General features: G+C 39.0%; 1 protein-coding gene across 2 annotated transcripts in view; it reads right to left on the bottom strand.

The window, feature by feature from the left end:
* Idh3b (isocitrate dehydrogenase [NAD] subunit beta, mitochondrial) overlaps positions 1–22,106 on the bottom strand; it is a 68,350-nt gene that overhangs the window by 5,426 nt on the left and 40,818 nt on the right. For both annotated transcript variants that reach the window (XM_068388912.1, XM_068388905.1), the window contains exons 5-6: positions 10,686–10,895; positions 10,285–10,440 (exon numbers count right to left, since the gene is read on the bottom strand). In XM_068388912.1, coding sequence (XP_068245013.1) covers positions 10,285–10,440; positions 10,686–10,895 — 366 coding nt within the window. The remainder of the gene's footprint in view (positions 1–10,284; positions 10,441–10,685; positions 10,896–22,106) is intronic.

Below are 22,106 nucleotides of genomic sequence, written 5' to 3'. Positions count from 1 at the left end.
AGCCAAAGACAACGTGAACAGGAAAACCGTCTTTAAGGTCAGGTGAAGATCTGATGCTTGCATCCTGGATCGTTGGGGGCACCCTTCAGTACCCGAAGGACAAAAGCTACAATCCATGGAGGTTTAAATCTGACTGAGGACAGGTAGGCTCAAGACTCCGTATGATTAGATTCAATACCAAGGAAGAGGAAATGTTAACTCCTTCCAGAGTAAAGGCATGGCTCAAGACCCAGTGGTAGCTTTCCACCGCCGAGACCAAGAGGAGTTTTTCCTCATGAAGGCATCATAAGAACTCCGCAATTTCTAGAAACTGGCATCGAAGGGAGAGATACCCCCATCCATGACACCAACCACAGAAGGCAGTCCACTTAGCCTGATAAACGGTAGCTGAAGATTTTCCAGAGAAATCCGGAACATCCTATTCACAACTTGCTGTGAAAAGCTTCTCTGAGAGAGATGCTGGATAGTCTCCAGGCATGAATTCGTAAGGATACTACTGCTTTGTGAAAGATGTTCACATGTAGCTGTCTGGATAAGTCGTGTCGTGGAGGAAGTTCTCTCGGGACTTCCGTCAGGAGCTGAAAAAGGTCCAGAAACCATTCAGCAGCATGTCAAAGCAGAGCTGTGAGGGTCATTGACAGGTTCTTAGATGATCTGGTGTTGTTGAGTACGCTTCTTATCAGAAAGAAAGGGGGAAAGGCGTAGACATCAATATTGTCCCACCATTGCAGGAATGCATCTTGCCAGATAGCCTTAGGATCCAGAACCAGGGAGCAGTAGAGTGGGAGCCTGTTGTTCAAGAACATCACAAACAAATCCACAGCCGTGGAACCCCATGAAGACAGGATTTTATTGGCTACTGGATGATTAAAAGACCACTCGGATGCTCCTATTTGAGTCGCTTTTGCTCAGATGTCCAAGAGTACATTCCTTTTGTCTGGAATGAGGCAAGCTGATAGGGACACCAGGTTGTCTTTTGCCCATTTCAACATTCCCACTGCTAGACAGCAAAGATGCTACAAAAAAGGTATTATTATTATTATCATTATTATTATTATTAGCTAAGCTACAATTCTAGTTGGAAAAGCAAGATGCTATAAGCCCAAGGGCTCCAACAGGGAAAAGTAGCCCAGTGAGGAAAGGAAACAAGGAAAAATAAAATATTTTAAGAACAGCAACATTACCAAAATAAATATTTCCTATATAAACTATAAAAACTTTAACAAAACAGGAGGAAGAGAAATAAGATAGAATAGTGTGCCCGTGTGTACCCTCGAGCAAGAGAACTCTAACCCAAGACAGTGGAAGACCATGGTACAGAGGCTATGGCACTACCCAAGACTAGAGAGCAATGGTTTGATTTTGGAGTGTCCCTCTCCTAGAAGATCTGCTTACCATACCTAAAGAGTCTCTTCTACCCTCAGTAGTTAACCCTTTGGATGAAGAGGAATTGTTTGGTAATGTCAGTGTTGTCAGGTGTATGAGGACAGAGGAGAATCTGTAAGGAATAGGCCAGACTATTCGGTGTATGTGTGGGCAAAGGAAAAATGAACCGTAACCAGAGAGAAGGGTGCAATGTAATAGATACTCTCGTGGTAGTATCTCAACGTGGCTGGTGCCCTACCTTGTTTGTTCTATGTAAGCCATGTTGTCTCTTGTTAACACGACCGAGTGAGGCCCCCCCCCCCCCCGGAACTGAAGGAACTACTGTAAAGCTAGGAAGGCTGCCCTCACCTAGAGGAGATTTATGCGATGGGACGTTTTGGACTCTGACCAGAGCCCAGAGGGTGTGTGGTGCAGCATGTGGTCCTCCCGATTTCTTTTGATGCATCTGAAAGGATACTGTACATCAATTCAGGGGAAGGGACGAGGAGGTTGACCCCTCGGCAGAGAATCTCCTCCGTCACCCTCCATCTCGGGTTCATCTTCTGCTCGGGTTCCATAGGTTCCAGAGTATTTGGAGATTCCTCGTGCTGAACCATGTGGAATCTGGCTGCCACTGAAGAGATTGGATTCGTAGGAGTAGTTGCAGACTAGACAAACCAAAGTCAAACTGTGACCTACGAGACTTAACCACTGCTGGCTGGGAGCGCATCGTTTTGGGAAGAGACTTGCCACCTCCTTCCGCCTCTGGATCCCGTCATCTGGGGGAAGACTTCATGCAGGATGGTGTTGATGATCATACCTAGGAATACCTGTTTCCATTAAGGAAACTGGGATTACTTATTGAGATTTACCACAATCTTCAGATCGCAGCAAATTCAGGGAGTTCATCTCGGTATTGAAAAAGGGTAGCCGCCGAGTCTGCTAGGATCAGCCAATCGTCCTGGAGTCTTAGGAGATGGATGCCGATCCTGTAGGCTTAGGTTAACAGTAGGGTAAAAACTCTCGAGAAGACCTGAGGTGCTGTTGAAAGACCAAAGCATCGCACCTTGAACTGGTATTGCCTCAATGATCCTCAGGTACTTCCTTGGTGATGGATGTACTGGTCTCTGGAAGTATGTATCCTAGGGGTCCAGCATGCATAAGGAGTCCTGTGGTCTTACCACTTGTTTGACCATACTGCTGTCTCCCTGCTGAATGGAGTTTGTTTTAACAAACTTATTCCAGGAGAGGTCGAATACTGGAGAATTCTATAGGAAAGCTGACTATAGAAGCTCGGAAGTTCTTTGATGAGAAACATAGTCGTGCAATGATGACGTAACGCCCGAGTCCGGATGTATGTTCGGATTCGCGTAGATCATAAAGACCCACCAAGGATGAGATGTGATGATGTGCATGCTCTTTGTAGCTGAACTGTGAATTCTCTGCCCCTGTAGATGACCTCGGTCACTCGGAGGGGTTGGCAAACAACTTGCATTTGTGAAACCCCTGGGAGAAGAACGCTCTTTGTTCAACTTGGATCACTTGTTCATGAGCCGGAGATCCATTTAAGTCAATCCCCAAATCTACCACGGGAGTTTGGCGAGGGGTCCTGTGTGATCCGTCAGTAGGATTAGCTACAGGGACTGTAAGAGTCCTGTCAGTAGTAAAGCGTAGAGGTTTAACAAACATCTGTAGTTATGTAAAACTTCTCAGGGCCGAGAGACCCATGCTTCAAGAGACACCCATGCAGAAGCAAAGTCTTGCATAAAAGGTTTGTTGTCCCAGAATGCAAAGAACACAAACACTAGGCAAATTCATATAAGGTGGCCAGCGAACGCTGGTGAGCGTCCACATAGCACTGGCAATCGCCCACGAACGCCGGCGAGAATCAATGAACAAGAATTATAAACCACCAGCAATCTCTTTTCCGGCTAGACCCAGTAGCGTTCACTACTCTAGCTATGGCAAGAAGGGTTTGACAAACTCGCCATGGCCGGGTACAAAGGCTTGCGTCTTGCAAACCCTCGCCTCGGGCAAACTTGCGATGGTTACTAGAGCGAGGGTTTCACACAATGCAAGAGTTTCGCAAGAGGAGAGAATTTCCCTCGCCTCTCCTCTTAATACTCCTACCACCCAAAAAAAAAAGGGGGGTGGTGTGTAGTTTTATATCATCCCCTGGGAAGGGAACAAAAAAGGCTGTGCTAGATTTGAAGATCGGCTGTTCCTTCCTCGTTAGAGTTAGAAACTATGAGGCAAAAGTACAATGTGGCAATAACCCAGAAGAGTTAAGACCTACGAGACTCATCGATGGGGAAGGAGGTGGCCGCAAGTGGCCAGCAGTCATCTCCACCTGCGGAAAATATCCCAGAGGGAAATGGAACTAGACTCATTTCGTACCTTGAGGGTACAGAGGGGGTGAGTAGGAATTGTAAGCATTCACCCAAGTCAATTATCGACAAGTTCCAAAGAACAAGGACGGGGCATGGACGAATTTAAGTTCCGTCACGAGTCCAATACCTTTCAGCGGGATCCTCGTGGAGGGGCCATTCAGAAGGGAGTGTTGGGGAAGATCTCTCCTCTCGCAAGAGAGTATAGATCAACTCCTTCCAAAGGCCCATCGCTTCGCGAACACAGGAACTGTCATTCAGATGGGTGTTGGAGAAGATTTCTTCTCTCGTAAAAGAGAGGATCGATCAACTCCTCCTTCCGATGGCGCATCACCTCGCAGAGGAGGGAGCTGCCGCTCAGAAAGGAATGCTGGAGAAGATCTCTCCTCTCGCAAAAGAGAGGATCGATCAACTCCTCCTTCCCATAGTGCATTGTCTCACTGATAAGGGAACTGCAGCTTGGAAGGGTGTTGCATCGTCCTTCCTTGGCAGGTTGGACTTCGCAACACTTGGAGGTGAACCTCTCTGTCATAGAGGTTGGTTGCATTTCCTCCCTTCGGGCAAACCCGGCTAGAGGAACAGCAACCCGTACAACCTCCGGAACGAAGTCGAAACTCGTTCCAGAGACATTGCAGTCCCGTGACAAGTCACTCCAAGGACTCGAGGAGTTCCTGTCAGCCACTGCGAACGCCCGACTGCCGAAGCAGAACCAACGGTGGGTGAGCAGCAGAGGTGGAGGCCAAAGACCTCTTGCTACCTTCCTTGCACACGGAACTCATGTAAGGAAGGCAGCTCAAAAGGAAATTTATTAAGCATTAGGCCACTTGCACGGGGAACACGTGTAAGGATGACAGCTCAAAAGGAAATTTATTAAGTATTAGGCCAGTTGCATTTAACCTTAACCGGTTAAAATGGTTGACAGGAGAAAAAGACTACGTCTTTACTCTACCGAGCTGAAATAAAGTAACTGTTAGTCGCTAGTGCTGGTGTGAGCAGTAGGGGTTAACCTACCCCGCTCCCGCCTCCGCTAACTAGAGTGGGTAGTTACACCCTGACAAAAAGCTTATCGGCTGGTTACAGCTTTGTTGAAATAATACTCCACAGTAAAGAGCATAAGGTGTGTATTTTGCACAGGAACACCTATTAATATTCTAGAAAGTAGTAGCCATTTTTCTCAGAAAATTTCATGTTTTCAGAAATTAGGCTTCAATTTCTTTTCTTTGCAGAGATTTGTATGTTTTACTTTATTATACATAAGTATAGGCTTTTCATCATTATTATTATTATTATATTATTATTATTATTATTACTAGCTAAACTACAACCCTAGTTGGGAAAGCAGGAAGCTATAAACCCAGAGGCTCCAACAGGATAAATAGCCCAGTGAAGAAAGGAAAAAAGGAAAATAGAATATTTTAAGAGTAAATAAAATAAATATCTCCAATATAAACTATAAAAACTTTAATAAAACAAGAGGAAGAGAAATAAGGTAGAATAGTGTGCTTGAGTGTTTCCTCAAGCAAGAGAACTCTAACCCGAGACAGTGGAAGACCATGGTACAGAGGCTATGGCACTACACAAGACTAGAGAACAATGGTTTAATTTTGGAGTGTCCTTCTCCTAGAAGAGCTGCTTACCATAGCTGAAGTCTCTCCTCTACCCTTACCAAGAGGAAAGTGGCCACTGAACAATTAGTACAGTAACCCCTTGAGTGAAGAAGAATTGTTTGGTAATCTGTGTTGTCTGGTGTATGAGGGCAGAGGAGAATATTAAAGAATAGGCCAGACTATTCAGTGTGGATGTCAGTATGCAAAGGGAAAATGAACCATAACCAAAGAGAAGGATCCAATGTAGTACCATCTAGCAGTAGTATCTCAATGGTAATTTTCCCCACCACTGGGGATCATAAGGGTATTTTCATTATATTTCAGTGTTACTTACTAAGCAGTGGTGAGCCCTTTCCCTTAAATCCAAAATTATACTGTATACACTACTTGTACCAAATGTCCACGGGTAAGACGTAGCTAGAAAAATGTATTCTCGTCTACTTACTTTCTGGCCAAATTTTACACTTTTGGCATATTTAGTTATCGTCCAACACTTTATGCATCTTTCTGCAGGACCATAAAATAAAAATTATAAATATATAAAGGAGCAGACAAAGAATTAAGGCCTTCCATTTCTTCATGGTAGAGATCCGTTGATTATATTTTAGTATGCATAAGTACTGTATCAACTTTAAGAAGTAATTTCCCTCAACACTGGAGGTCGTATGGACATAATCTTTATATTTCAGGGTTATTTACAAAACAGTGGTGAGCCCTTCTCTAAAATTATATACGCTACATGTGCCAAATGCCCACACGAGTAAGACCATGCTAGCATAATATATTTTTGTCCGCATATTTTTTGGCCAAATTTTAAACTTAAACGCAAATTTAGTTATCGTCTGTGATTTCTGCTTGCAAAATCTGAGGAGAAAGATGGTAAGAGGAAGAAGCAATTCATTCCCCTTCCTCATCCAAATCTACATCCTCCTCTTTCTCTTCTGCTTCTTCTGGGAACAAGATGATAATGTCATCAAAAAAGTCCACGAAGTACAGTTGTCGGTGCAGGAATACAGCTCGCGACAAAATAACTTTTGGGAAAGTGGACAACACGAGATATCAGGGCAGCTGATGCACTGTCTTCCAGAAAAATTCACCCCAAACGGGTCCGATGCACACCCCACTGAGACTACTTAGGATTGTTAGGAACAATTCATAAGTATATGCATTTGGAAGACTTGTACCTGATAGGAGTTACTTTTTTCCAACTTCTTACCCAATCAAGGAAAAAATCTGGTGTAAAAACGTCTATGATGACGATTAGGAGGCACTGTTTCACAAATAATTCTAGTTTTGATTTTTGCAATTGCCTATTGTAAAAGTTATTTTTGCTATTAATTTTTTATTTATTATTAAGGTATTCAGACTCCCATTACAGTAATACCTTGAGATACGAGTTTAATGCATTCCGGGACTCAAGCTTGTACGTCATTCCGCTTGTATCTCGGATCAATTTTTCCCATATAAAATAACTAAAAATTAATCTGTTCCCACCCTCTGAAAAAACACCTAAAAACAGTATATTATAGTGGAAAAACAAATTCTTAATTGTTCTAATTCACAACACACGCTCATAAAATAACAAATACCAATGTACTGGTTATGATCTGCAATAAAATGTGACATTATTATGGAGTTCTTACCTTCTAGACAAACGGTAGCAGCTAACAGCGGTGTGTGCGGAGGAGGAGAGAGAGAGAAAGAGGAGGACAGAGACTTGGCGGCAACACGTTCGGTACGCTACCCTTTTTTAACACAACTTAACAAACTTTAAATTTAACTTGAATGAAATTAGCTTACGGTAAACACACTTAAAAATAAATGTTAATCTTAAATTAGACTAAACTTAATTCTAATTTTGTTTTAATTTTCATTTTTTTACTTTTCTTCTTCCGGCTTGGCTCTTTTTGCCTCGCTTTTTGACTCCCTTTGACCTTCACTTTTTGTCCGCCTTTTAAAATGAAACCTATCTAGGGATGTTTGCTTCTGTCTCCCATTCAGAATGTTTCGAAAATGACGTACACAAGTGTCGTCACAAAAGGCTAACGCACGACCACACACCAACTTGTCCGGGTGCCTCTTTTGTATAAAATCAGAAAACTCCTGCCATTTCGCTAACATGTCTCTGATTTCCTTCTTTATAGCATCTTTATGCTTGAAGATGGTACATATTGTTGATGTACTCCTCTCATATAGGCGAGCTAGCTCAGTCACTCGTACACCACTCTCATGTTTTTCGATTATTTCATGCTTTATCTCGATTGTCATCATACACTTTTTCTTTTCACTACCCTTGTTTGCACTCGTTTGCTTTAGACCCATTGCTTATTCACTTAATTCTGCTGATTGACGCAAAAAACACGTAAAAAAGGCAAACACTACAGCCGATGCTCGGAGATAACTTTACGCGACGGAGATCCGACGGAAGAGACCGAGCGATGCTGTCCTCGTGAGCAGCCTCTCGCACTCGGCCACCTAGGGAACCGTCTCGTATCCTCGTATCTCAAAACTTTCCTCGTATCTCAAATTTCTTGTAAGTTGGAACACTTGTATGTCGAGGTATTACTGTAGTTTGCTTCTTACTCTTCATTGGGTGCTTGTTTCACTTGGTAATTATATCATCACAGATATAATTTCAAGTAAGTTCTTTTCTATTTCTTTATGACCAGTTTTTATTTATTTTGCCTTTTTGACATGAGCTGGTGTCATGTAGCACTAGTGAGTGATTTTTATCTATTTCAAGTCTATCTGCTTTTCCTATCTGTCCTCTTGACAAATGAGATGGCAGCACATTGGCTGATGGACATACTGTACAGATGTTAGTTTCAGTATGATATTGCGAACTCTTACAGCCAGAAGGGGAATGTTCTTGTGTCTTGGAATATTGCTATTTCTTCTAGAGTCAGTAACTAAACATGGATAAAACATCAAAGCATACCCTCTTTTCAACGTGGGATACAGCAACACCCAGTTTAGAGAAATGAGCAAATTCTATCGTACAGGTAGGAACAGTGAAGGAGAGCCCATGCTCTTTCAACACAGGACAACATTAGCCTGTGGACTTCTGCCCACCTGGTTACTGGGTGTCCTGGGTCAAGACCCCAGGGGGAACAGTTCCACTCCACTGCATCAATCCTGGGAGGCTATGTCACGGGGCCATAAACCGCACTGGTGTTTTCCAATCCTCTTGAAGGCAATGTTGTATAAATCTCCATCTTGCGACTGCGACTCGCCTTCCTGTACTTCTACTACTTCTCAGAAGTAGTGTCGGAGAGGGATAGAAGGATGATGAGAAAGAAGATAAAAGAATCGCTTTTATGCTTACCAACTTTCTCCCAAGATTCTGCAAGCAGAGAAGTTGCTAATAAAAGACAAAGTGATCATTGCCAATAGAGCTCCCCAAAGAGGAAAATCCACACAGGTTGCTACTATAGGAACCACCAACAATAGACACTGTCATAGGGAAATTGGCAGGCACACTCAATGGCACTCACAACACAGACACAGGGCCTGGTTTCACAAGTAGAGGAGGACGGACCCACGGGTCAAGGTCACATGTATAAGGTAGGGATGACAGGCAAGGACACATAAGGAACACTGCATACAAGGATCACCACTAGGGTCATTGACAATGTTGGCACTGGAATCAACACTGAACCACTGGTTTGATGAAAAGGAATTGCAGTTTACGAATACTAAGTTTCATTGTGTCTGGGGAAAAGAAATTTCAGTTTTAAAATCCAAAAGCCATTGAGGGCCTACCAGCAAAGCCTTGGGAAAACCAAGCCTTCTTAGGTTATTCGGTTATTCATCGTTGGCAGTCTGCTAAAAAGAGTTTGCAGCACACTGAGTGCAGCGATCACCCCACACTCCATTAAATTGAAAAACTAAGATCAGAGTTCTCTCTACTCCTGAAGCATACTCCCATGGTCTAAGACAGGGATGTATAAGATAAAGGTTCAGCGATTGACATCCCGAAGCGCAGAGCAAAGTGCTATTTAACTCTCTCTCCAGCGATTCATGAGCTTGGCTTGCCAGAATAACACTAAAAACAATGTGTGTTCCTGGACCTTAATGAAGAGAGACAATTAGTGGGAGGTAATGATCTACACTGTAAAATGTGATTAATTACAAAAATTATGGTCTCAAGTAGTGTCTGTGTCTATTGCCGGTTTAGCCATAAACCAATGCAGGTCAAAAACACAAGCATTCTTGCTTCGTTCCATTATTAACTCAAAACCGCATTATCAACCACTCAAACTAATAGGTAAAAAGATTAAACAGCCTTAGATAGGATGCAACAATATAACCCTACTAATTGCAACTGAAGATAAAAGGTGAAGTGTCTTTGACAGGCTCTCTGCTTGTTTTTAACTACCTTGTTAACAATTTCAACAGCCGTTCCAGTTCCACTGTAGACTTTCCCTTTTTCAAAGGACTTAAGTTTGTATATTCATAGGAATTAATTTCAGTTACCATATAACAAAGTTAATCAAAACCACTAACTCTCATAGAATTAATACAGGAGATATGAGAAATCCAATAAGATACATTTTTTCTTTAAAACATAATCTGCAAATCAGTATTATAATGAAAATATACAGTAAACAATACATGTATACTGTAGTGTAATGTAGCATTATAAACTACACCAGTTAGACTTAAATTCTACTATTTGTGCACACTACTCATTGAAAAATAGAAAATAAAATATAACCTAACAATTCCAATGCTCCAAAATTGTGCTTTGGTTGCCTACAGACCAACCACTATACAATACTGTGTACAGACTTGCTTTACTATTATTACATACATAAACTTAAGTTACTATAGTGCAATATTTAAATACTGTACAATATTTAATTACTTTTTGTAAAATCTCAAGCTTATAGCACATGCAAAATTAGATTAAGTACACTTCTTACCTTGCCAACTCTAATCACTCTATCAACAGCATTCTTGATCATGTCACCATAATACTGAAGATTGACATGTCGTAACATGTTAGCAGAAGCTAAAAGCATAGCAGTAGGATTGGCCACATTCTTGCCTACAGCCTCACTGAAAGTGTGACGTGCACCCTAGAAGTATGTATGAAGATTACAGACATTGTAAAGACAAATAATTAGCAAATACATTACAGGAATAATACATGATTGATTACTATACAGTTATTTGAGTCATAAAATTTTTAGTCATTAGAAATCTAAAATACAAGAGCTTTGAAGCAAAATAAAATGTGTGTCATGGAATATATTTATCCAATTAGACAAACTTATAAACAAATTTAGGCATGTATATTTCCACAGAATTTCAAATAACTCACAGGTTCAAAAACAACGGCATTGTTGGAATATGATGAACCAGCCACAACACCAGCACCTCCAACCAGACCTGCTGCTAAGTTGTCAACAATGTTGCCATATAAGTTAGGCAAGACTAAGACATCAAACTGATGTGGATTGGACACCATTTGCATGGTGCAATTATCAATTATCATATTGGTGAATTCAATGTTCGGGTACATCGCAGCCACCTAGGGAAAACAATACATATTTAAAACTTGACTTGATATTCCTCATCTAATAGCAAATACTTAGGTGTATGCATGATCTACTTCACTGCAAAACCATTATAGTACTTTCACTTACCTTACACCACTACAAACTTATTACAGTACTTTCACTTAGTTTTAACTCCTTCCTGCAAAATCCCATACAAACTATACAGTATTTACAAAAATAAAGATAAAGATTGACTGCTGCCTATAAGTGGCATTCAAGTAGGTCTTTTCCAGGTGTTATATTACTTCCAAGATCACTCATTGTGTCTGTAAACCTGTTTTCAGCTTTTCTTGCATTGTTCTTAAACTATTTGACTGTGTTTGGAAAGTTTCATACCGTTTCTTTCCATCATTTCATTTTCATTCTTGATGTGTATTTAAACAAGTCAGAAACCTTTCGGAAAATTATATACTGTACTTTTGCTCTTTTAAAGGTTGTTTATGAATGGCAGAGGCAAGGGACAGAACAATACTCTAAAGACCCACCATATATACATATGATCAACTCCTAAGGCCCCTCTTCAATGAGCTAGGACCTAGGAGGGTCATGCAATGACTGCTGATGACTCATAAGGTAGACCTATAGGCTCTCCCAAACCCCTCATTCCATCCATAGCTCACACGGATGGTGAGGTTGCAAACATTGATAGATACTAGAACACTTGAGTGGGTTTCCAACTCCCTTCCAACAGATTGCCAAGCAAGGAAGTTTCCAATAAGCTACCAAACCTTTTCTTACATTGTAATAATTTTCCTTGCTGGATTTTAGATAACCAAGGGCAAAAATAGTTACCTTCTTTCACTGCTAACTTGCTTTAAATTTTCTTCTGAATGTCTGGTGATTTATTTACCTAAGGGGGCTGGCCAGAATGCCAATATATGGGGGCATAGGAAGAATAACACAAAATCCTGAAAAAATTCACTGAGTTTCGTATGGCAAAGAATACGTATACAAAATACTTCGTCAAAATTCCTCTTACTTTCATAGTTACAGGGTACTTAGTAAAAGTAACTCAATAAACCATAAATATTGTTCGCTCCATAAATATTGTTCGCTACAAGAAAATGCAGCATTTCTTTTACCCTAAATTTTGATAATTATTACATTCTTATGTAAAAGAAATTGTGAACAAAGACATCTGTAAAGCTTCCACAAGTCACAAACGATGTACAGTATTACACGGTAAATTACACCCTTCGCCCTTCAGTCCTACCACAAACCTCATAGAGAGTACATGCCTGAGTTTGACCTCTAACTTTCATTCATTTTTAAGTTTGTTTTTCTCGTTTTCAGCAAGAATTTTATCTTTTCAAAGAGGAAAAGACAATTTCAATATCTTGCTAGAATAAGGGAGAAGAACATTTTCTCTATTAAGAGTTCAGAAGAGGGTAATATCAGTAGTGCAGATAGAGAGAGAGAGAGAGAGGAGTGTTGTGGATAGAGGAGCGGCCACCTTGCCTCACATGAAAAAAAAGAAGCAAGATATTGAGCAAAAGGATCTTCATTTGTGTTTAAATTATGATAAATAACTTCGTTTTCTTTTATTAATATCCAAAAAAAAACATAAAATTCATAATAATCATGATTTATTAATATTGTCTTTGTAAAAATACAAAGAAAACCTTTGAACGCCCGTATTTCAAAACTATACTTATTGACCTTCAAATTCAATAGTCCCCCTCTAGTATATAACTTAGAAATACATTATAAAACAATGAAATGAAGCCCTTTTTTCCAATTTCTGTTTCATATTTTTTTTCTTAATTTTTTCCCCTGATTTTTAGGGTTAATTTTTTTCCCATAATGAAAAAATTCATATGTGGCAGAAAAATTACTTTTAGAAAAAAATGCTTCATATTATTAGATGTCGATATCAGGTCTATATAGGGTAGAAATCCCAGATCTTAGTAATAATTATCAAGGGAGGAGAGATAGAATTTGAAAAACACTAATTTCTGTGGATAAATTGCAAAACCGAAGGTCAGCGGCAAGAATCCTATGCAGTTTAGAGATGTCCTGAGTCACCTTATTAAGTGGTATGAATGTCAAAGTCCTGTCATTAAAAATCGGCATTAGCCGGCCGGCCCCCTTAACTGCTACTTTTTTCCCTGGTTAAATTAATATGACAAATTCGGAGAAAATCTGTATTTTTCCCTAACTAATACAAACCTTTCGTTATTTATTTGGATTATCTTTCAGTGAAGCTAGAAGGTAGCTATTAGACTTAAAGTGCGAGGTGGCAAAACTGCCTAACTGCATTAGCGGATAAGCTGGGGGTGGCTGGGGGATACCCAACCACGTCTATATATATTCTCACATCTGTGAGCTACATCACTTTTGATTGTAGGCAGGACTTCGAAGAGGATGCAGAAACCCCTTAGGTTGGCCATACGGTACCTGCAACACATCTGCAAGGGAAAATGGCTCCCCGGGGGCTGGAGGTGAAGTTGCTCCTCTAGGGGATGCAACTACCCTCCCAGTACCCTGGTATTGTTAAGTTAGTTGGTCTGCTCTCCTGCTCGATCGTCCATGAGAAGAGCGCAAACGAGGAGGAGCTTTTGAAAGAGATTTGGAGGTGCGAGAAGAACAACAACACGCTAACCTCGCCCGAGGGAGAAAGATCGCTCTTAGCCTTCTTCTTTCTGCGCCGCCCAAAACTTCTCCCATTGGGAGGCAGACCACTCCCTACAGTCTGCAAAGGGCAAACACTGTTCACAACGATGCCCTCTACACGAAAGACACAGAGAGTGTAGGTCAGTATCCTGCGATGACATGAAGGTACCGCACCCAGCACTCCCACCCAGGACAGGTCCGCATGAAGACAATCCAAAGAAAGCATGCACACCTGAAAAGAAAAAGAAATTAAAGCTGACCAATGACAACCCTGGGAGGAGAGAGAGGAGACATCCACTCTCTCCCGAGCCAAAGAAAAAGTGGCGTAGCTCACAGCTGTGAGTGTATATATAGAGGTGGCTGGGTACCCCACAGCCACCCCTGGCCTACCCGTTCACGCAGTTAGGCAGGGTTGCTACCTCGCACTTCAAGTCTAATGACTACCTTCCAGCTTCGCCAAAAGATAATCCAATTAAATAACGGAAGGTTTATTAGTATGGGAACAAAAGAGTTGATTCAAGTTCGTTTACCCCTCAGCACTTGCTAGAGATTTTGGTAAACACTTTCTTCATAAGGTACTATCAAATGTTATCTATAATTTTCCAGGTATAATTTTAGGATTATGTTCCTCATTAGGAGTGTACAGTAAATGATTAAGTGTTGTTTCATTTGAAAGTTAAATTTAAGCTTAGAATCAAGTTTGGTATTGTGCTGGATTAAACATTATGCCTCTCATTTTCACATAGCTTTTGATCTTTCTGCGCTTTTGTTCTTTCCAAATTTTTATTATGAATTCTTGGATACGATGGAATAAGTGCTGATTTGATACTGGCTGAAAATGAAGTAACTCCCAGAATACTTACAAGATTATTTTGTAGAATGTGGCATGAAGAGGCAAAATCTGGTAAATGGGAGTTAGGAGTGTTGGTGAAAATGTCAAAAAAATGAGACCTGACTGATTGCAATTATTACAAAGCCATAACACTTACGTCAGTTATGAAAACATATAAATCATTATGCTTATTCTGAAGAGACTGGTGAGAAAGATTCATGAAAAGCTGTGAGATGAAAAACCAGAATTTCGAAAAGGTAAAAGTTGCACTGGCCAAATTTTCATTTTGAGACTTGTTGTACAGCAAATCATAGAATATAAAAATCACCTTTTGATGGCATTTGTGGACTATGAAAAAGCCTTTGATAGTGTGCACCAGGCAATTTTGTTGAGAGTCCTGCGTTATTATGAAATTCCTCTTAAATATGAGCCTTTCAGTCAATAAACATGCCAAGCGCCATCCTGGGCCAAAATCGTTTTATTTGTTTTTTCCCTGGTTTGACTCTTGTACTTCCCATATCCGTCGAGAGACATGCCACCCTTCAATATGGTCTATTTATAGTTCAAACCCACCCTATTTTTGCCTCTCACCAATGTTGCTTGGACTACTTTCTCAAAGCACCAGAGATGGGACGTAGTTCTGTGTAGTAACATGACACCTCCAGACCCAGGTTGCTTACAGCACTTGGCTGGTAGGTTTTGTTAAGTCGAGAAAGATGTGTATGATGTCACAGCGCGTCAAACCAATCAGCTTTGCAGTACAGCATCAGCCATGTTAGTTGTTAGTAAACAAATCTCTCGGTTGCACATGATCGCGGGATCGTCTTATACAGTATTTTTGACAAAATAGTGATCAATAAGTGTTGGGGATTTAATTAGATTCTCAATATGACGGTAAAATGTCGTGGTGTGTTTGAAGGAAAAAAAAAAATGAGTAATGCTTCAGTCATTGCCATGTCTTAAGAGTACTGCAACGGGAACCTTGTCAAGGAAATTCATGACATGCCTGATGATCATGTAGTTAAAGTCAGTCTGGCAAGAAGTGGCACCTCTACTACTTTTTACCTATCCTTTATAGAGCTGCCAGTAATGTATGAACAGGATAAGTTGCAGGACTTAGTTGACATAAATTAATATATTGGCTCTATGAAGGATATATGAGTTCGAGATCTTATCAGACGTTAGAAGGAGCTGTAAAACTCTTGGGTAAAGCAGCCTGAACCTAAGCTGGCCATTCCTGACGACCATCATGCTGATCAGATCTATGACGTCTTATAATTTTGCTCAGCTTGATCCTTCCACTCCTGGTTTGAGTGGTCAGTAGTTTTTCTGCCCACTGATCCATCGTTGACAACTGGATTATCTTCATACCCGTGATGCATGGTGCTGGTGAGTGTGCACATTAATACTTTCCCCCATTCATTCATTCATTATTTTACATCAATATCCATCAAAGTGCATTAAAACTCATCCATGTTCTTTAGTAGAAATTTTTTGAGGGTGCCTCAGTTGGCTGACCCCTCTCATAACATTTTCTTTTTACCTTTCTATTATTTTCTGCCAATTATTGTTTGTATTATTAAAACCGATTATAATAATATTTTATCATGCTTTTGAAATTATTTATTAACCCTTTTACCCCCGAGGTATTTGGAAATTTCTCACCCTTAACCCCCAGGGGGTTATTTTTTTCCAAGCACATTTTGCAGTATATTTTATTTAAATTGCTCTAACAGCCTTAATTTTGTCATAGAGAGGTCAGGTTGGTCTCATTCTCTTGGAAAATGCCTGAATTTTCTCAAAAAATTATCAAAAAATATGAAAAACTAATTTTTATAGCATTTTTTTGCAAGGACGTACCGGTACGTCCATGGGGGTAAAGGGATGGCTTTTGTGAAACGTACCAGTACGTCCTTTGGGGGTAAAAGGGTTAATATGGAAAATTTGAGGCTGCATCAGGCAACTGACCATAGTATATTTATATTAAAACAATACTGATCACATTACACACATATTTAATGCATAGTTAGGGTATCTAATACAACAGACATGCATTCATAACTCATTCAATGGTCAATAAAGGGGAAAATGCATACAAAATTAAGGGGCTAGGTTAAGTTTTCAGAGAAATGCCAAAAAACTACACATTGTATTGAAAATATTTTATGTTAGTTGTATTCTATTACTTGTAGCAAACATGAAGCTCCTAGCTATTATATTTACCGAGAAACTCACAATTGAACATTTTCAATCGCGATTTCTGCGATATTTTAAAAACAGCGCTTGGCATGTTTCTCGACTAAAAGACTCGCATGTTAATTTGATTAAGTCTGTTCATGAGCATAGCAAATGCAAGGTTAACGTTAATAGAGTCCTATCAAACAAATTTCCAATGAACAGCGGAATACTCCAAGGGAATGTGTTGTCACCTATGTTGTTTATCCTCCTCATGGATTTTGTAATGCGTGAAATAGTCGGAGATGGTGGAGATGATTGGACTGGATTAGCAATAGGAAATTAGCAGACCTAGAGTATGCTGATAACGCTGTCTTTCTTAGCAGAACACCACAAGATTTGCAATGCTTGCTAACCAGAATGCATGAAATATCAAACTTATCAAACTAGGTTGGACTCAAGATTAATAGAAGAAAGACTCACGATGATAAGAACATTGTATGCAAAGGAAGATGAAATATCCTTTGAAGGAGAAAGGATTAATGAGATAGAATTACATAAATATTTAGGAACAATGATCTCCAATACAGTATCTTAGAATTAGAGTTTAGCTAAAGATTGAAAAAAGCAAGTCAGACAATGGCTAGGTTAAGTACAATTTGGAAATCAAATTGCCTGAAATTACATAAGAAAATCAGAATGTACATCAGTTTACTGAGATCGGTATTACTATATAGACATGAGTTATGGTATGACAATGAAATAACCTCCAACAGATTTCGTGGATTTGAGAACAAAACCCTCAGAAGGATATTGGGAGTTAAATGCCAGGACAGAATTAGAAATGTGAACAAGAAAGATTACTCAAGTACCATGTGTGGATGAGATAATGATGAGGGGTAGATGGAGATGGTTTAGGGATGCTCTTTGAACTCCCCAAAAGAGATTAGTTCACCAAACATTCAGCTGGGCTCCACACGGCACTAGAAGAGTTGGAACACCCACACCTATATGGCTGAGGACTATGAAACGTGAAGTAAGAGATGATGAATGGAGAAGTATTGAATAAAAAGCTTAAGATAGAGATAATTGGCAAAATCTAACAAAGGCCCTTTGATTCAATAGGCGTAGGAGGAGATGCGGATGATAATTCATTTGCTGAAAGTATCATACCTCTTATAATTCCTAATTATGTGGTTTCTTCTGTGTGCTGTTAGCATCTGTATCTCAAATGTGAAATTTCATCTAGCCGCTATATTGTTTTTCACCATAACATACAACACAATTTAGAGAGAGAGAGAGAGAGAGAGAGAGAGAGAGAGAGAGAGAGAGAGAGAGAGAGAGAGAGAGAGAGAGAGAGAGAGAGAGAGCCTTACCTTACCTTATGGCCTTATTTTTTGTTTGGGTTCCCCCAGGTCCCTCAGTGTGAGGCACCTCGTATATCCACCAGAGAGTTGCTAATACATCTTCCGGTGTATTTTGCATCTTCCAGTCTTGGATGGTCTGGGATGCATCTTAGGTATTTATCGAGCTGATTTTTAAACGCATCTACGCTCACTCCTGATATGTTTCTTAGATGAGCTGGCAGCACATTAAATAGTCGCTGCATTATCGATGCTGGTGCGTAGTGGATTAATGTCCTGTGCGCCTTTCTCAGTTTACCTGGAATGCTTTTTGGCACTATTAATCTACCTCGGCTTGCTCTTTCTGATACTTTAAGCTCCATGATGTTTTCAGCAATTCCTTCTATTTGCTTCCATGCTTGTATTATCATGTAGCGTTCTCTTCTCCTTTCTAGACTGTATAGTTTTAAAAATTGCAGTCTTTCCCAGTAATCAAGGTCCTTAACTTCTTCTATTCTAGCAGTATAGGACCTTTGTACACTCTCTATTTGCGCAATATCCTTTTGGTAGTGTGGGTACCATATCACATTGCAGTACTCGAGTGTACTACGCACATAAGTTTTGTAAAGCATAATCATGTGTTCAGCTTTTCTTGTTTTAAAGTGTCTGAATAACATTCCCATTTTTGCTTTACATTTAGCCAACAGTGTTGCTATTTGGTCGTTGCATAACATATTCCTATTTAAAATTACACCAAGGTCTTTAATTGCTTCCTTGTTTGTGATTGTCTCATTATTGGGTCCCTTGTATGCATACACCATTCCTTCTCTGTTTCCATAATTTATTGATTCGAATTTATCGGAGTTAAATACCATCCTATTTATCTCCGCCCATTCATATATTTTGTTTAGATCTCTTTGTAGTGAGTTCCTATCTTCATCACAAGTAATTTCTCTACTTATTCTTGTGTCATCGGCGAAACTTCTCACTACGGAGTTTTCAACATCACAGTCTATGTCTGAGATCATAATAACAAATAGCAGTGCAGCTAATACCGTACCTTGGGGCACACCAGATATTACCTGGGCTTCATCTGATTTCTCGTCATTTGCAACCACTATCTGTTTTCTGTTTTGCAGGAATTCTTTTACCCATTTTCCTATCTTTCCCACAATATTATGCTTTCTCATTTTTTTCTCCAATATGTTATGGTCTACCTTGTCAAAGGCTTTTGCAAAATCTAGATAGATCACATCTGTGTCTTTTTCATTTATCATATTATTGTATATGTTTTCATAGTGAGCTATCAGTTGGGTCTGTGTACTTTTTCCAGGTACGAAACCGTGTTGACCCATATTAAACAAATTATTTTTGACCAAATGGTTCATTATTTTCTTTTTTATTACCCTCTCATACACTTTCATAATATGTGATGTTAGACTAACAGGTCTATAATTGCTTGCCTCTAGTCTTGATCCACTTTTGAAGATAGGGGTTATATAAGCTAATTTATGTTTAACATATATCTCGCTCATATCTATACTCTGTCTTAGCAGTATTGCAAGTGGCTTCGCGATAGTGTTTGCAGTTTTTTTTAACAAAATCGCTGGAACTCCATCTGGTCCGGCTGCCGATCCATTTTTAATTTCGTTTATAGCCGTGACAATATCTGCTTCATTAATATCTATATCCGTTAGATATTCAACATTTTCTTCTCTCATTTCTGTTTCATTATTCTCATTCGCAATTCTTGGCGTGAACTCACTCTTATATTTTTCTGCTAATATGTTGCATATTTCCTTTTTTTCATTCGTTAGCCGTCCTTCAATTCTTAGAGGGCCTATTTCTATTCTCCTTTTATTCATCTTTTTTGCATAGGAGTAAAGTACTTTGGGGTTTCTTTTTATATTTTGAAGTGTCCTTTCTTTTAAGTCCCTTTTTTCATTTTCTTTCGACTGTATAATCTTTTGTTCTGCATTTTCTATCTTACATTTTATTTCCCTCTTTTTCCACACATTTTTTTCTTTTGCAAGATTTTTCTTCCACTTTTTAATTTTCTGAAATAAGATTCTTCTGTCTCTTGGTATGCACGTCTTTTGTTTATTGTTTTTTTTCGGTACATATTTTTCAACAATTTTCTCCAGTATTTTGTACAGTATATCCGTATTTACCTGTATATTATCACTTATAAATACATTTTTCCATTCTTTATTCAGTTCTTCATTTATTTCTGACCATTTTATATTCTTACTGTAAAAGTTATATTTTCCATATCCTTCCCAAAGTTTTGTGCTTTTATTAATTCTGTGATCACTTGCTTTGGAATGAACTATCAATTCTATGACATTGTGGTCTGAAATTCCCGTGTTATACACTATTATTTCTTTAACATAATTCACCTCATTCACAAATACTAGATCTAGGACATTTTCCTTTCTTGTTGGAATGTGGTTTATTTGTTGCATATTATGTTCTAATAGCATATCTTGAAGCTTTTCAAATTGCCTCTTATCTTCTGCGCTACTATTACTATCTTTTTTATATGTATACATACAACCACTTTCTTTTATCCGTTCTTTCCAATCCACGAAAGGAAAGTTAAAATCTCCGGATAGGAGTATATTCCAGTCTTTATGGTTTCTACATATATCATCTATTTTTTCTATTATTATGTCAAACTCCTTAGTGTTTGGGGGTCTGTAAACTACAATATTCATTAGTTTTTCAAATTCAAATTCTACCGCAATCAATTCACATTCTGTGTTGCTGTATTTTTCACATACTTTTCCTTGATTTATGTCTCTTCCATATATTGCGGTTCCCCCTTGATTCCTATTTTTTCTGTCTGATCTATAAGTTTGGAAACCCTTTATCTGGTCATCACTGCCAGTCTCTTGGGAATACCATGTTTCACTTATATTTAATATATCTATTTTTTCAATTTGGGTTAGTTCTTCTAAGAACTCTATTTTCCTTTTAGAGTTACTCGTGACTAAACCCTGTGCATTCATTACTATTATGGTTTGTGTTTCATCCCCATTATTTAATATTGGTAATAATATGGATTCTCCCATGCTTCCTTCCTGTTCTGATATGATGTTCTTTTCTTCATTTCCCGGAATTCTGCCATTAAAAAATCCAACTTTTCTATTATATTTGCTCTTTCGCCTTCATATTTATTTGTGTGTGTATACCTGCAACTGTCCCCATATCTGCACCAACCCCTGGCATTATAGATGCATTCTTTGTAGTTGGGCTCTAAATGTGCAGGTTTGGGTTGAAAGGCCTCATATCTTGGGGCTCTTGGTTCAAAGCGCGGTATATACACGGCCTGCTTTTTTGTTTCTTTTTTTGTTTCTTTTTTGCTTTCATTTTTCTTTTCAGTTTGCTGAGTTTTCTTACTTTCATTCATGGTTGCAGGATGCATATATCGACATTTTTTGTTGTAAATGCATCCTTTTCCTTCTTTTAGGTTTTTGCATATTTTTGGATGGAGATCTCTGCATTCGTCTCCATATCCGTCTAAATACGCACATTTACCATATATTTCATAATTATGGCATATCTTTGGATGCTTGTAGTAGCATCTTTCGCCAAATCTGCAATTCCCTCTTTTCAGCATATTGCAGACTATATCCTTCTTTTCTATTTTTTCTTGTTCTTGCTCTTCCCTAAAATTATGTAGGTCCGGGTAGAGTCTCTTGGGTCTATTATTTGTTTCCATCTGGTAATTTATTTCTTCATAAGTATGTTGTTGGATGGCATCATAGGTTATATCAATGATTTCTTCTGCATCCTTACACATATCCTGTTCATTGTTCTCTTCTTCTTCTTCTTCTGTTTCTTCTTCTTCCTCTTCTTTATCTTCAACTATTTGCAGATTTAGTCTCGACTTAATTATATTTTCTATCCAGACTAAGCATGTTGAGCAGAATACCTTTGTGTCTTTTATTTTTTATTTTTTGCTGTATTTCAGCACATGTGGGATGTGTTGGGACATGACAGGCATCACATTTTCTAATCAATTGTTGAGGATTATTAATGGAATACCATATCTTACATGTATTACACCATTTTGGCATTCTTTTTCCCATTGCATCAATCAGCATATTCACCATATTGGACTTCTTATTGTTCTTTGATGGAATGTGTTGATTGATGTAGACTTTCTTTATAAGTCTCTTTAACACTTGGATTTTCTTTGGAATTTCTTCTATTAT

The sequence above is a fragment of the Palaemon carinicauda genome, chromosome 1, assembly GCF_036898095.1.
Source record: "Palaemon carinicauda isolate YSFRI2023 chromosome 1, ASM3689809v2, whole genome shotgun sequence".
Lineage (NCBI taxonomy): Eukaryota > Metazoa > Arthropoda > Malacostraca > Decapoda > Palaemonidae > Palaemon > Palaemon carinicauda.
Note: the sequence above shows the minus strand (reverse complement) of the source record. Positions and strands in the feature narration are given on the sequence as shown.